Here is a 13,315-nt window from a genome sequence, read left to right as displayed (position 1 = left end):
CCAATAACCCTTTGTGAGGTAGAGAGTGGTTATGAAGCATGCCTGTCCCAGGGAGTCAATGAGATCATCAACACGAGGCATTGGATGCGTATCAAATTCAGACACCTCATTCAACTTCCGATACTCATTACAGAATCGTATTGACCCGTCTGGCTTTGGAACCAACACAATCGGACTTGCCCAGGCACTTTGGAACTCCTCAATTACCCCAAGTTCGAGCATCTTCCTTATCTCCTCCTGAATAGCTACCTTACGGGCATCCGGCACACGGTATGGACGCTGGCGTATCTCATGTTGCACCTTCTCTGTGTGTCCAGGTATGGATGAGAAGATGTCTTGGTTACGCTCACCCAATTCGAGGGTCAGCTGGCATTGGTGTGGGGACAAATTTGGACCCATCTGAACTTCTTCTCTTGCCGGTTCCTTAGCCTCGCTGGGGGGAGAAAACTGAACAGCGCCTCTCTGGCATGCCATTTCTTTAGGAGGTTAACGTGATAAATCTGCTCAGGTTTCCTCTTACCAGGTTGCCTCACCTTGTAGTTTACCTCTCCGATGCATTCGTTTAGCCATAAATCAGGGGTGTCAAAATCATTTTTTGCCGCGGGCCACATTGTAGTTATGGTTTCCTCTCGAGGGCCGGTATGAATTTGGGGAACCAATTAGAATGTTTAAATCCCTTCAAATATTACATATAGAGCACACAGCAAAATAATGAATAACTCGTTTTAAAATCTGAAGTCAAGAATAATGACTTTTATTGTGGTTGACATCCAAAAATATGAAATTTTGGCTCCGATTTTAGCAATCATCATGGAATTTAACAAGTTTGATTTGCTTTCGCGGGCCGAAAAAAAATTATGTGGCGGGCCGGATTTGGCCCGTGGGCCTTGACTTTGACACCTGTGCCATAAATGCTGTGATAACTGGCCACACTGCATGACAACACATCTAGCATGATAAATGCATGCTGTCTGTATGGGGGCCACCTGAGTGGAAAATTGTGTCCAGAAAGCATGGAAAGAGAATGTCACAGTGAACAAATCTAATCTAATGAAAATCAAATCTATTCAGTGTGGTGCTCAGATAATCATGACGGAATGACACCCTTTGCAAGGTCATGTATTTACGGGTTAAGTTACAAAGAGGGGCTGATTCCGGTTCATTTAAAAAAAAGGGAAAATTACAAATGCAGTCTTTCTCATTGATATATTTAGATGAGTTCACTCACCTCAAAAGAATTCTGCCAAAGCCAGACTCATTTTGACTACCAGTACTGCTCCCATATTTTTCCCTGAAGATTTGTAGCCTGTTGACTGAAATCCCTCCAGATGCACCTGTGTTAATAGTTTGAATTTATGATGTAATAGCTTGAGGTCTGCAATACAAATTTGTTCATGGTGTTTCTCAAATCGAACTCCTTTTGACATGTATGTATTGCAATTTTACGCTTAATGTATTTGTTTTTACAGGCAGAAAGGAATATATACTAGTGAACCTGACATGTACAAGTAGTTATGGTGAAAGTCTGGAAAATAAAATACTTCCAGCGAAACAGTGGCAGGTGAAAAAGAGAAAACTGTGACCAAAGATATTGACATGTCTGTGGCTGAAAACTTGACATGCAAACCGTGGTCATACTGGTGCAATTTTCTTTGTTTTTGAATTTTTAGAGATCTGCACTTTATGATGCAAGCGTTTGCGCTGTTATGGGAATAAAGACATCATTCTTTTTAAATACAGTACAGGAAAGTGGTATTGTCTACATGTTGGAAGAAAATAAAAAAGGGAAGAAAAGACAACACACACATACAAGGCTCAGAATCTGCTTGTCTACACTTTTAATAAATCCAACAAATTACTTCTGTATTGTCACTTGAGGAATACTATTCGCTCACCAGCCTACTTTAGCTCTTTGGAGCAATCAGTCAAACTTTTATGACACAGTCGGACAAAATTCAAAAGAGAACGCTGGCCGACATATGGGTAGATGATAACAATTTTCACTTCCAGATGGTTAATGTCCCACTTGATGGGTGGCCAGACACACCAACAAACTAAATACGGCGTACAAAGAAGTAAAATAAATTTCTTTAAGATGCTCTCTTAAGACAGTCTGTGACTTACTTTTACTTTGTCATTGTGTTTGGCTCAATGACAGCTAGAACTCTTTTTTTTTACAGATCACTCCTGATTTTTTTTCTATAAATGTGAGTGATACCTTATAGCAGGGGTCGGGAACCTATGGCTCGTGAGCAATATATGTCTCTGTTGATGATTGCATATGGCTCGCCAATAAATGTAAATACAAAATCTCACTTTTTTTTCATTATCTGTTGAGGCTGCAGTTGGCGGAAAGCGCAATTTTGATTGGATGACATTGACCTAGGTTGGCGGAAAGCGCAATTTTGATTGGATGATACTGGCCGTCACTCGGAAACAGGTAAATGCCCCCTTAAATGAGCCCCATGAGTAAAAACAAAGTACACTTCAGCTTGAATACACCGAGTATTCGCCTTTGTGGAGAGAAAAGGTTCTGATTCTAATTTGCAATGAAACAATACCATCGATGAAACAGTCGAATGTCAGTGACATTTTAACAAGCCCCATGTTAACGTTAGCATCAATATACTTCTGTGAGAAGTATGTTGCATAGCAAGTGTGGAAGCTAATGAGCCGTGTGCAGGCTAGCTAGCAGTAACTTCACGTATGGAGCCGGCAAGTTGACTTTCATTCCGATCGTTTGGCTGGATTTTTACCAATCATGAGGAACGGAAAACCATTCATGTTAACGGTGAGTACTATCACAAAGTTATTTTAAATAATACATTCTGACATTTTGTTGAAAAGTGGCCGTGCGTGTGTGCCTGTGTGTGTGTGTGTGTGTGTGTGTGTGTGTGTGTGTGTGTGTGTGTGTGTGTGTGTGTGTGTGCGGGTGTTGTGCCGCTCACTGAAAGCCATTTCTAAATATTTTACTTTTATTGCTCTCTTCGTCAAAAAGGTTCCCGACCCCTGCCTTACAGCAAAAGTGCTACTCCAGAAATGTTTAAGACCACATAAACACTGATGTCTAAAAGACTAATTAACTCATTTTTACCAGTGTGGAATGTTGAAATTCAATCAATGAATTCAACTCCATAAAAATGTATATGGGATGATTTTGATGGCAGCAAAAAAAGCCCTTTAAAACCTCTTTTATTCCCCTCACATGCTGACATGTAATGGAAGTGATATGCTAATTGAGATACCCCTTATGCTTCCCCACTCATATACTGCTGTGTATACTCACCCTCCACTTCATTTCCTCTGACAGGCATATTCAGTGTTTTAAATGAGTTCAAAAGATCACTTTAAAAGAGGCCATCTAGTCTTGTATATGCATACAAATAAACATACACCAACACCTGCACATCTTATTTGAAACATTTAAATTATCAATTAGACTGATCTTTGAGTGGCAACTATGCTGGTGAAGTCTTGTAAATAACTGGCCCTTTGTCGCCATCTGGGCTACACTATCGGTACATGTAAGAACGAAAGAGAAGAGTTTTAAGAGTTGGATTGGATAAGATAAACAACAGGGATATGATGAGACAATCTCATGTCGAAATTAGTTGTGGAAACGATTCAGCTATGTGACAATCAAAAATTTTGCAAAAGGTGTGAGTGGAGCTGGGTTCGACAAAGATAATGAGATGGGGGGGAAGGGTGCTTGCTAAAAACACTGTGCAGACAAACAAGTGGATGAAATGAGTTTTATGGAGTGATTTCTTGAGTGCTCAACTCTCATTGCTGCTTAACAACAGAGAAGGAGGTGATATCCTCACAGAGACGCTTGTCGAACAAAGTGCGGGTGAGAATGCAAAACTGTGTTGCCTTCAAAAGCATTCACATCGCAGTCACATTCACACCTGGAAAAAAGTCACATTGCAGCTTAAAAGACAAGGTGATAATGATGCATGGAGCTATTATCTCTAGCTTCAACGATAAGATTTATCATACTCGGCGAGCGCACGCTTTTCAAATTAAGCCCTGTTTACCTTCTTCAAGTCAGAATTTGCACATGAGATGAACCCTGATTCATCTGATAAATAATACAGTCAGAACCATTTGGTACGGAATGGAAGATTAATACGAGAAACATCAAACAATCACTTTGGATTAATTCCTGAGAAATGGCACACGCGGGTCATTGGAAACGATGTGTAACTTTTGAGGACGACTCCAATCTCTGTCACGATCATGTCGGTCCCGCCTGCACAGGTACTGGTCGTTCCAATCAGGGGCAGTCAAAAGGACACCCGGCACGACCATACAGCGTCGGGTCATTGTATGCAATTGTATGCATTGCTTATGCAATTGTATGCTGTGCATGTGTTTGTTTTCACATTGGCTGACTTTTACACTTTTCTTTTGACACTGTATTTTTTTTTTGTTCAGATGATTTTGATGTTTTAGATTTTGTTTCTGCTGACTTTATTTTAAAACATTTTGTCAAACAAAACCTCCTGCTCCCTCCTGCCTGCTTTTTGGGATCCACAACCGCCATCACAACCATGCGAAACGTGACAGAATGACCTGACCAAGTATCAGATCCCGCAGGTACAACGGACCGCTCTCATTTCCACCCCGTGCCTGGCAGTATAACGTCGACATCGAGCCATGCGTCGTCGTGCGAGCCCTGCCGAGTCCACGCCCACGCCAGGCCAAGACGTCTTTCCAGGTGGCCGTCCAGGATGACACTCGGTGTCTGGCAGTGCACGACCACGTCCAGCAACGTGTCGTCGTGCATGTTGAATTGATTCACATCCACGACAAGCCGTGCAACGTCCGCGTCCACGTCAGTCCAAGACCCCACTCACTGCTGGATCCCGCAGCTGCTAAGGACTGGTCTCTTTCCCCCGGTGCTGGGCAGTTCACGTCCACGTTAGCCCACGCCGCATCGAGTTTGAACTGCGTCGCTCGACGAGCCGTAACGTCCACGTCAACGTCCGGTCGAGACCCGTTCCCATACGGCCGTCCGGGGTGCCACTCTGTGCACGTCCACGTCGAGCCATGCATCGTCACGTGATTATGCGAAAAGGGTCGTACACACGTCCACAACGATCCGTGCCGCATCTTCGTCCAGGCTGAGTCCCGTTCCCATCAGGCCGCCGCGCCCATCATATGCTGGAGAAGCAACGACTGCCGTCATCACCATTGTTCCCTGGCGAGTTGGACCTTTTGGGAGACTGTTGGGACTTCTGGAAGCATTCCCTTGAAGGGGGGGGGGGGGTACTGTTGGCGACCAACGGGTGGCGCTGTCGGCCCCGCCTGCACCTGCACAGGTGCGGGTCGTTCCAATCAGTGGCAGTCAAAAGGACTCCCGGCACGACCATGCGGAGTCGTGTCATTGTATGCAAATGTATGCATTGTACATTGTGTATGCAATTGTATGCTGTGCATGTTTGTTTCACCTTGGCTGATTTTTACTCTTGGTTTTCTTTTGATATGTTGTATGTTTTCTGTTCAGATGATTTTGATGTTTTAGATTTTGTTCCTGCTGACTTTATTTTAATACAATTTGTCAAATACAACCTCCTGCTCCCTCCTGCCTAGTTTGTGCGTTAGTTTGGCAATTTGCATACTCAGCACGGCAGCCAATCAGACGCTTGTTTCGTGCTTCGGACTATACCGTGACAGTAAAGTGTACTTGAAAGGCGCTTAGAAAGAGGAGTTCACATGACGTCTAGCGATTTCATTGTAACTTTTGCTTTATTGAATAAAACAAAAGTTTGATTTGAAAAAAAACTTTTTTTTCTTGAAGAAGCTGTCGGCCACCCGGGCCAAGACGTTTTGAAAGGTACGCCCGACGTAAAGGTTGCACACCCCAGGCGGATGTTATTTCAAACACTGCTATAGTCATTCATCAATTTATTGCGTGCTTAATATGTAATGTCTGGAGGGCATTAAACATCCTAATGGCTTCCTCAAATTCATCACGCCCCTTGAGCGGAAACCATAACTACAATGTGGCCCGCGGCAAAAAAACAGTTTGACATTCTTGCTTTAAGGGCACACCACCTTTGGACAACATTTTACGCTTCATTACAAAAGTAGCAGCTCAAAATAACAATTTTTCACCAAAACTATTCTCAAGTATTCATTTTAAAAATTTAAGTCGTGATTGATTTACCCCAAACTCAATTGATGTAAGAGTTTTCCACAAATAGTCTGAGTGTAACGCTGGATGAAAACAAGGCATAGAGAGATTAAATATATATATAAGAATGCCACTTGCCAAATGGAGACTTGTGCATGTTGCAGGAGAAGAGTAGGGGGAGTGTGTACCTAGATGCGCAAAGAAGACAGGCTAACAGAGAGGGTGAGCGCCTCATGAATATGTGCAATGGTTTACAGAGGGTGTTTGTCACAGGTGGCTGGAGGAGACAAAAGTGTGAGACGACGAAAGGGGTGTAAAGCATGAATCTATGTCTCATGCGATTTTCAGGGGATTATGTTTCATCTTTTTCTTGACTTTGGTTTCTCAAGTATGTCACCTTTATCGGGGGCTTGTTCATGTGCTTGTCTGACAACAAAACTGACAAAAGGACAACGACCTGAGATGAAAGTGTGATCAACGAGAGCAACAGCACGGCATTTCGCTGCTTCATCCTTCACACGTGAATTTAAAATACTCCATGTCCTCTACTAAAGCTCTACACAAATAAACCATTAATCCAGCGTTTTCTTTTCTTTCCCCCCCTGCTCACTTAGCATGTTTTAGGATCTCAATGTGCAATGTCCATGAGCGTTTTGCATAATTAGCCCACCCACTTGTAGCATATTCTATTCGAACGCGAAGGGAACATATTTACTTTAATCATGACTCTCACCTTCTCCGCTCATCCACTTACTCCCTCAGGTGACAGAGGTAGATTTGTCAAAGGCTACAAGATGGAAGAAGTGTTTATTTATTTATTTATTTATTTATTTATTTATTTATTATTTATTTACTTCAAAAGGTCACACCTTCCCGCATTGAGTTAAGAAAGTGTTTGACCTTAAAGCGTATCACACCTCACTGATGCTCAAACACCCTCATAAGGAAACCTGCGGCTAAAAATCCGACCGAGTTACATACAGCTCTCCTGTCAAAAGAGGAAAAATGTATTGTATATGCTAGGAGCGGCCGCGTGTGAACAATTCATTGCACACAGCTGTGTTGCAATGATATATTTTGTTGTTTTATTTATGGATTTATTTATTTTTCCATTTTATTGTTGTTTTTACGAAAATATATGAGTACTAACATGTAGGTAAGACAAGGTGAATCGGATTTTGCAAAGAAAACTAGAGGTTGATCAAGGTGGAATTTAAACTGGATCGATACAACACTCCATATTCCTTACCTCTTCCAGGCAACATTTATCAGATCAGTCGAAAACTTTATTTAAATATTGTTCCATTCAGCATTCATGTTTTTTTCCGTGAAATACCGACTGGCCATCCTGAGCACAAGAGCATGCAGCAGACCCTTAAAGAACAACCGACATAACCGACCATGTTAGTGTCACGGCGCTTGCCCTGTTCAAAAGGAACAGTTTTGAATTATTCCTTCACCATCACATCACACAATCCATTTCTCGCCACTCAATTTGCATGCAGTGCCTTAAACATTTGAACAACATCCCTAAGAAGTGCAAATTTTCCAATGTCGAAATACAAGCACAGAATTTAAACTGTGGTTAAAATTATAGTCTTAAAAACATGAATGTGAAATGCAAGGTGGACAAAAGGGGGGAATGAGATTGAATTGCAGTCTGGCTCGGAAATGGTAAAAAAAAAAAGAGAGAGGGTTGAAAGATTCTTCCACCTGCAGCTCCCAGCCGTGCTGAGCACTTTCCGAACTGGTGCGCCGCGCTATGAGACTACTCAGCCTTTCATTTGGAAAAAACAAGGATTCATGACAGAGACGATGAAGATGTGTGAACATGGCTTATTTTGCAGTGGGACTTTACAATAATAGATTCTATAAAAAATCTCCTTTAATCCCATTTTGACTACCCAGTATTGATATAGCTCGCGAGGGAAGAAGCAATCCTGGTGCAAGTGAAAGAGTATTTGCATGCATTTTATCAACACCAGTGTAAAAATATGAAGATGTACACTGCGGAACTCTGAATTGATTGTGTAACTGATTCGTGTCATGATCAGATTGACGAGGGAATTATGAGGATCTATGAAGGCAGTTTACGTTCTCGAGCCATAAAATTAAGTGCAACGTGCAGTCTCGCGAAACAATGTACAACAGGTGACGTAAAAATGGACATTATTAACTTTTTTACAAGATCGGGTTTACTCTATATACGATTCATCGTATTGAAATTTGTTGTGAGAAGAACGTTGCGAGTACATTCTACTCCATATTAATCTATGTGTACCATGAAGGAAAAAATAACACACATGTTTTGATTGGCAACAATGTTTTAACTAAGTTGACCGTGTGCACAAGAAAGGTCAACAATAATAAACAATTTAGTCAGATCATTGTTATTCATGCTCGTACGATGCACATAAGTGTGGAATCGAATTTTTTTTCTTTGAAAGCATCTGATGTCTCTGACAGAATCAATCAAAATAGAAAATTATTTTTGAAAAGAAAGAAATGTGTATTGTTGGTGTCCACTGAGTGCAAGTATGTTTGAAGGTCGTGGCAGTGGACATTGTTAAGCAAGACAACCACAGAATTGAACTTTCAAAACTGAGGGAGGATCTGTTTGTTCCCTCCCCTCACTAACACCTCCTTGTTTTCACTTTAAAATCAGATCAAACATGAGTTCTCCTTCACAGTGGAAAATTAAGTGTTTATTCAGCATCCCAAGAGATTCTTTCAATGAGGAGCGAATGAAATACCCAAGGGGAAGCAACAAATACAGCAGCCAACTATAATTCCCTGGCTGGCTCTGCTTCTTTTGACAGCGCTCGCACCCTCACTCACTTGGTCCTTCTCTTTCCTCCATGGCAAAAAGAGGCAAAGGAACGTTTAAGTTGATGTCTGAGTGGAATATAGATGTGACTGGGGGACAAGGGCCAAAGAGTAAGGAGCTGCACACACTCACTCTAATTTACGCAGCCACATCTCTTGTCCTCGTTAGACAGTCTGAAGATAGCTATTTTAGCTCCTGTGACCGTAAGAACTTGTGGCGCACATGTACACGATAGACGGGCAGTCCAAAAGCGTAGTAGGCTTCGTGCATGTCCGAAAAAAACTTCGAAAGATATCGTAAACTGAAGAAAAAAACTCGCAAGGCGAGCTTCTTACCTGGTGGAGGAGAAAGAGCAAAAAAATGCGGACTCCGGTCTCAATCATGATCGATGCAAATTGCTCACGGTGTGGAACGGACACGGGTTCAGGACAGGGCGACAGATGCAGTCTGAGCCGTGCTCATAATTCCACAGTTCGAATGCCGGGGAAGAGAGACCAGACCAGACCAGACGAGTTTCGCCGCGTCGCAGGCTGCCAACTTGTCCCCAATAACAGCTGCACTGACACCGACACAGTGTCGTATAGTTGAGGCAGATCACCGCCAACGGATTTATGAAAGTGGGAGCAACGTCGGAGGCGTGGGGAGGGAGGGTGAGGAGGCGGAGAGATGGAGGAAGAGGAGGAGGGAGCCGTGGTACATCAGCGTGTACTCTTCTCCGCTGCTGATGAAGCTGAATCCACGTGACACGATTTCGTTGCTGGACCTTGATAATCGCTGCAGCTCTAAATGGAGCATTGTGTGATCATTTCACTCGAGTTTTGGATCTGTGACTGTCTCTTCCTGATGGCCGGCAGCCCCATGTCAATGGGCTGGCAGGAGGTGGTCACAGCCCACGAAGAGGCACGGAAAGACTATTGACTGAGAGCAAGAATAGAGTTCATAAAGTGAAATAAAATAAAAAAAGCGATTTCGACAGTATAGAGTGTAGTTGGTGTGCCCACCTTAAGCAGGGATGGCAACAGACCTTGGCTTTGCAAATAGCCCGGTCAGAAATTTGTGTCTTATCATGGACTGAGGACACCTTCACAATCTGTTCTTCAGACCCTGTCACATCAAATGTGTCGATCAAACTGTTGCTTGAACCAATCAGATTCCGAGTTATATATACTGTATATAACATTAAATTATGAAGTTATAAAAAGCACTTTATAGAACAGAATACGGTAAATTGAATTATGATAATTTCTGATGCTTTTGCACAGCTTCCATGTAAAAGGGCAAGAGAAGACGAAAGCCTTTTCTCAATTCAGTGTGGGTGAATCTGACCGTTAGCCACAAAATACTGTAAAACCAAACTAGAAAGTCCCCCTGCCTGGCAAAGAGGAGCTGTGTTGTGTGTCGTAAAAAAGGACTTGTCAATACGATAGTCATGACAATGTTGACAATACATATCAGACAGCCAAAATCAATAGCATAATGGTGTTATGTGGTGCTTGCACACATTCCCCCATGAAAAAAAAGACTACAGACGTGTGCTCAAGACAGAGTTGTTTTGAATACTTCCAATTTACTTCCTCTTCATCATTTTAAAACTGGTCTGATTGTATAATTGGTATAGAGGTGCATGATAACATCCAACATATTTATCCCAAATCATTTTTACACGTAATGAATAGGAAGAGGTACTAATGTACCATACAAATCATTATATTTTATACATTGGATCCAATCACAGGAAAGTGCATAATACGAGTGACCAAAATTGATAACAGCAGTGTGCCTCGAGACATATCTAGACATTTTTATGAAGAGTAACAACTTCAATGTTATTCACCTTTTGAAGCAGCATTCAGTGAAAGTATTGTGTATTTTCCTAAGGCCTTGTTGCGCTTTTGAAAGGTACTCATATGAATAAAGATTTTTTGTTGATCACACTCAAGAAAGAAAATGGCATATTTCACTCATACCGACGAGGCTGACAAATTAGGGAATGACCGCGATGTAGTCCGTGACAGAGAAGCCATAAGGTGAAGAATCAAGGCAGATCGACTTGAGAGGGAAAATCCAACTGGGGTGGTCGATTTTTCACTCCTAGAGCTCAATGTATTTTATTTTATCAGTAAAATTATATGAGCTTACATTTTCAGATTTTTGAATTTGTTTTGGAGAAATTTATATCAAACTAACAACTTTAATATGACCCCCTGGAGATAATGAATATTGTGAATGCCCTCCTCTACTACCTTGGTGGGAATCACAACAGGGACCAGCGACTATTTTTCAATTCAAAATCATTGTACTGTTATATTCTGCGTAGCTTTATCTCATTTCTATTTATAATTGTATTTTATTTATTATTGTATCTGTTTTTTCTATGCTGTCTGTGACTGTAAAGTCTCTTTGAAAGCTTTGAAAGGCACTTGAAAATAAAATTTATTATTATTATTATTATTATTATTATTATTATTATTATTGACAACACGGTTACCGACCCAGGAACGAACCTGACTATGAGCAACAACATGGCACATGAGACAACGGCAGCAGGATACTCACTCAAGGTGTGCGTCTGTGGCTGGGCAAAAGTAACATCAGCTATCGGGTTAAAGATCCACCAAGGGAAGAGACAGTGCTTGGGAAAGCAGAGACAAGGGCCTCGCATTGACCAATATTTGTTCCGTAGTCAGACGTCAAATAAGTCGAGTGAAGCACAGCAATGGGACGACAACCAAAGTTCGCAGAGCGTCTACACCCCTGTCAAGGACGATGGTAATGCACTTACAGAACGAAAGGTGGAAGAGCCCACCCAACCACAGAGACCTCCCAAGGAGGACAAGATCAAATGGCACAGACCAAGTGTGAAGTGGCCAAAACCTGGAAAATATTGGTGACATCATCTATCACTATGGGGAGGAGCGCTTTGGAGTGTAGATCCGGAAAACCGCCAAAGCAAGACCACCACCAACCAAATCCAGGAGGCAGCAAGAAATAGACAGACTGGTCAGAGAAAGAAGGGACCTGCGAAAACAGTGGAAGAAAGCCTCTGATGCAGAGAAAGAAGGTCTCATGCTTCTCCAAGGGCACATCAAATGCCGGTTGGCAACCTTACGAAGAGCAGAAAACTTGAGAAAACATCGCAAGAACAAGGAACACACAAGAACACGGTTCTATAAAAACCCCTTCAAGTTTGTCAAAGACCTCTTCGCTAAGGACAAAAGCGGAATCCTGAAAACCTCCAAGCAGGAACTTGAAAAGTATCTGGAAAAGGTCCACCAGGACACAAAAATTCAGGAAAAGCTAGCTATCCCACATGACATCCCCCCTATTGAGCCACCAGAATTCAACCTCGAGACTGGCCCTCCAAAATGGAAGGAAGTGGACAACACAGTACGGAGTGCAAGATCAGCATCAGCCCCGGGGCCAAATGGAGTTCCATATAAGCTCTACAAGAACGCACCAGATGTTCTGCGTTATCTTCGGAGACTCATGAGGATTGTGTGGCAGAAAGGGATAATACCAAAGGCATGGCGGAGAGCCGGAGGCGTACTAATTCCCAAGGAGAAGGATGCGGCAGACATCAGTCAATTCCGGCCAATTAGCCTTCTCAACGTTGAGGGGAAAATCTTCTTTAATGTTTTAGCACAGAGACTTTCCACCTACCTGGAGAAGAACAAGTACGTCGATACATCTGTACAGAAGGATGGCATCCCTGGGTTCTCTGGTTGCTTGGAGCACACTAGTATGATCGGGCACCAAATCCTAGCGGCAAAGAAAGACAAGAGAGATCTTCATGTCATCTTCCTCGACCTGGCCAATGCCTTTGGCTCAGTTGCCCATAACCTTCTCTGGGAATCCTTCAACTTCTTCCATGTTCCATTACCCAGTCGTGCCTTGGTAAAAGCCTACTTCGAAGACCTGCAACTCTGCTTCACAACACCTGACTTCACAACATCATGGCAGCGTGTAGAAGTCGGCATCATGGCAGGTTGTACGATTTCACCCCTGGCCTTCACAATGGCCATGGAGGTCATCATCAGGGCCTCAAAGTGGGTGGTGGGGGGTGAGCGAACAAGGACTGGGATCCACCTCCCACCTATCCGGGCATACATGGATGACATGACCACCTTGACCACTACCGCAGCTTGCACCAGGCGGCGACTTGGAAAACATCCAATTGGCCCGGATGAAAATCAAGCCGAACAAGTCACGCAGCATCTCAATCGTGAAGGGACAGCTAAGAAATGTGAAGTTCTGCATTGGTGATAACCCAATACCAACGGTGACTGAGGAACCGGTCAAAAGCCTGGGAAGGTGGTACAATGCAAGCCTCAGAGACAAAGATCAAGTGC

The 13,315-nt window shown here is 42.7% G+C and overlaps 1 protein-coding gene across 1 annotated transcript in view; it reads right to left on the bottom strand.

Annotated features, from left to right (window-relative positions):
- Positions 1-9,713, bottom strand: part of cdh13 (cadherin 13, H-cadherin (heart)) — a 377,317-nt gene extending 367,604 nt beyond the window's left edge. Inside the window, exon 1 of the mRNA XM_088997038.1 lies at positions 9,302-9,713. Coding sequence (XP_088853164.1) covers positions 9,302-9,349 — 48 coding nt within the window. The 5' untranslated portion in view covers positions 9,350-9,713. The remainder of the gene's footprint in view (positions 1-9,301) is intronic.
- Between the last annotated feature and the right edge of the window lie 3,602 nt (positions 9,714-13,315).

Source organism: Hippocampus bargibanti, linkage group LG05, assembly GCF_051943395.1.
Source record: "Hippocampus bargibanti isolate YZ-2025 linkage group LG05, ASM5194339v1, whole genome shotgun sequence".
Classification (NCBI taxonomy): Eukaryota; Metazoa; Chordata; class Actinopteri; order Syngnathiformes; family Syngnathidae; genus Hippocampus; species Hippocampus bargibanti.
This window is presented reverse-complemented; position numbering and strand designations above follow the sequence as displayed.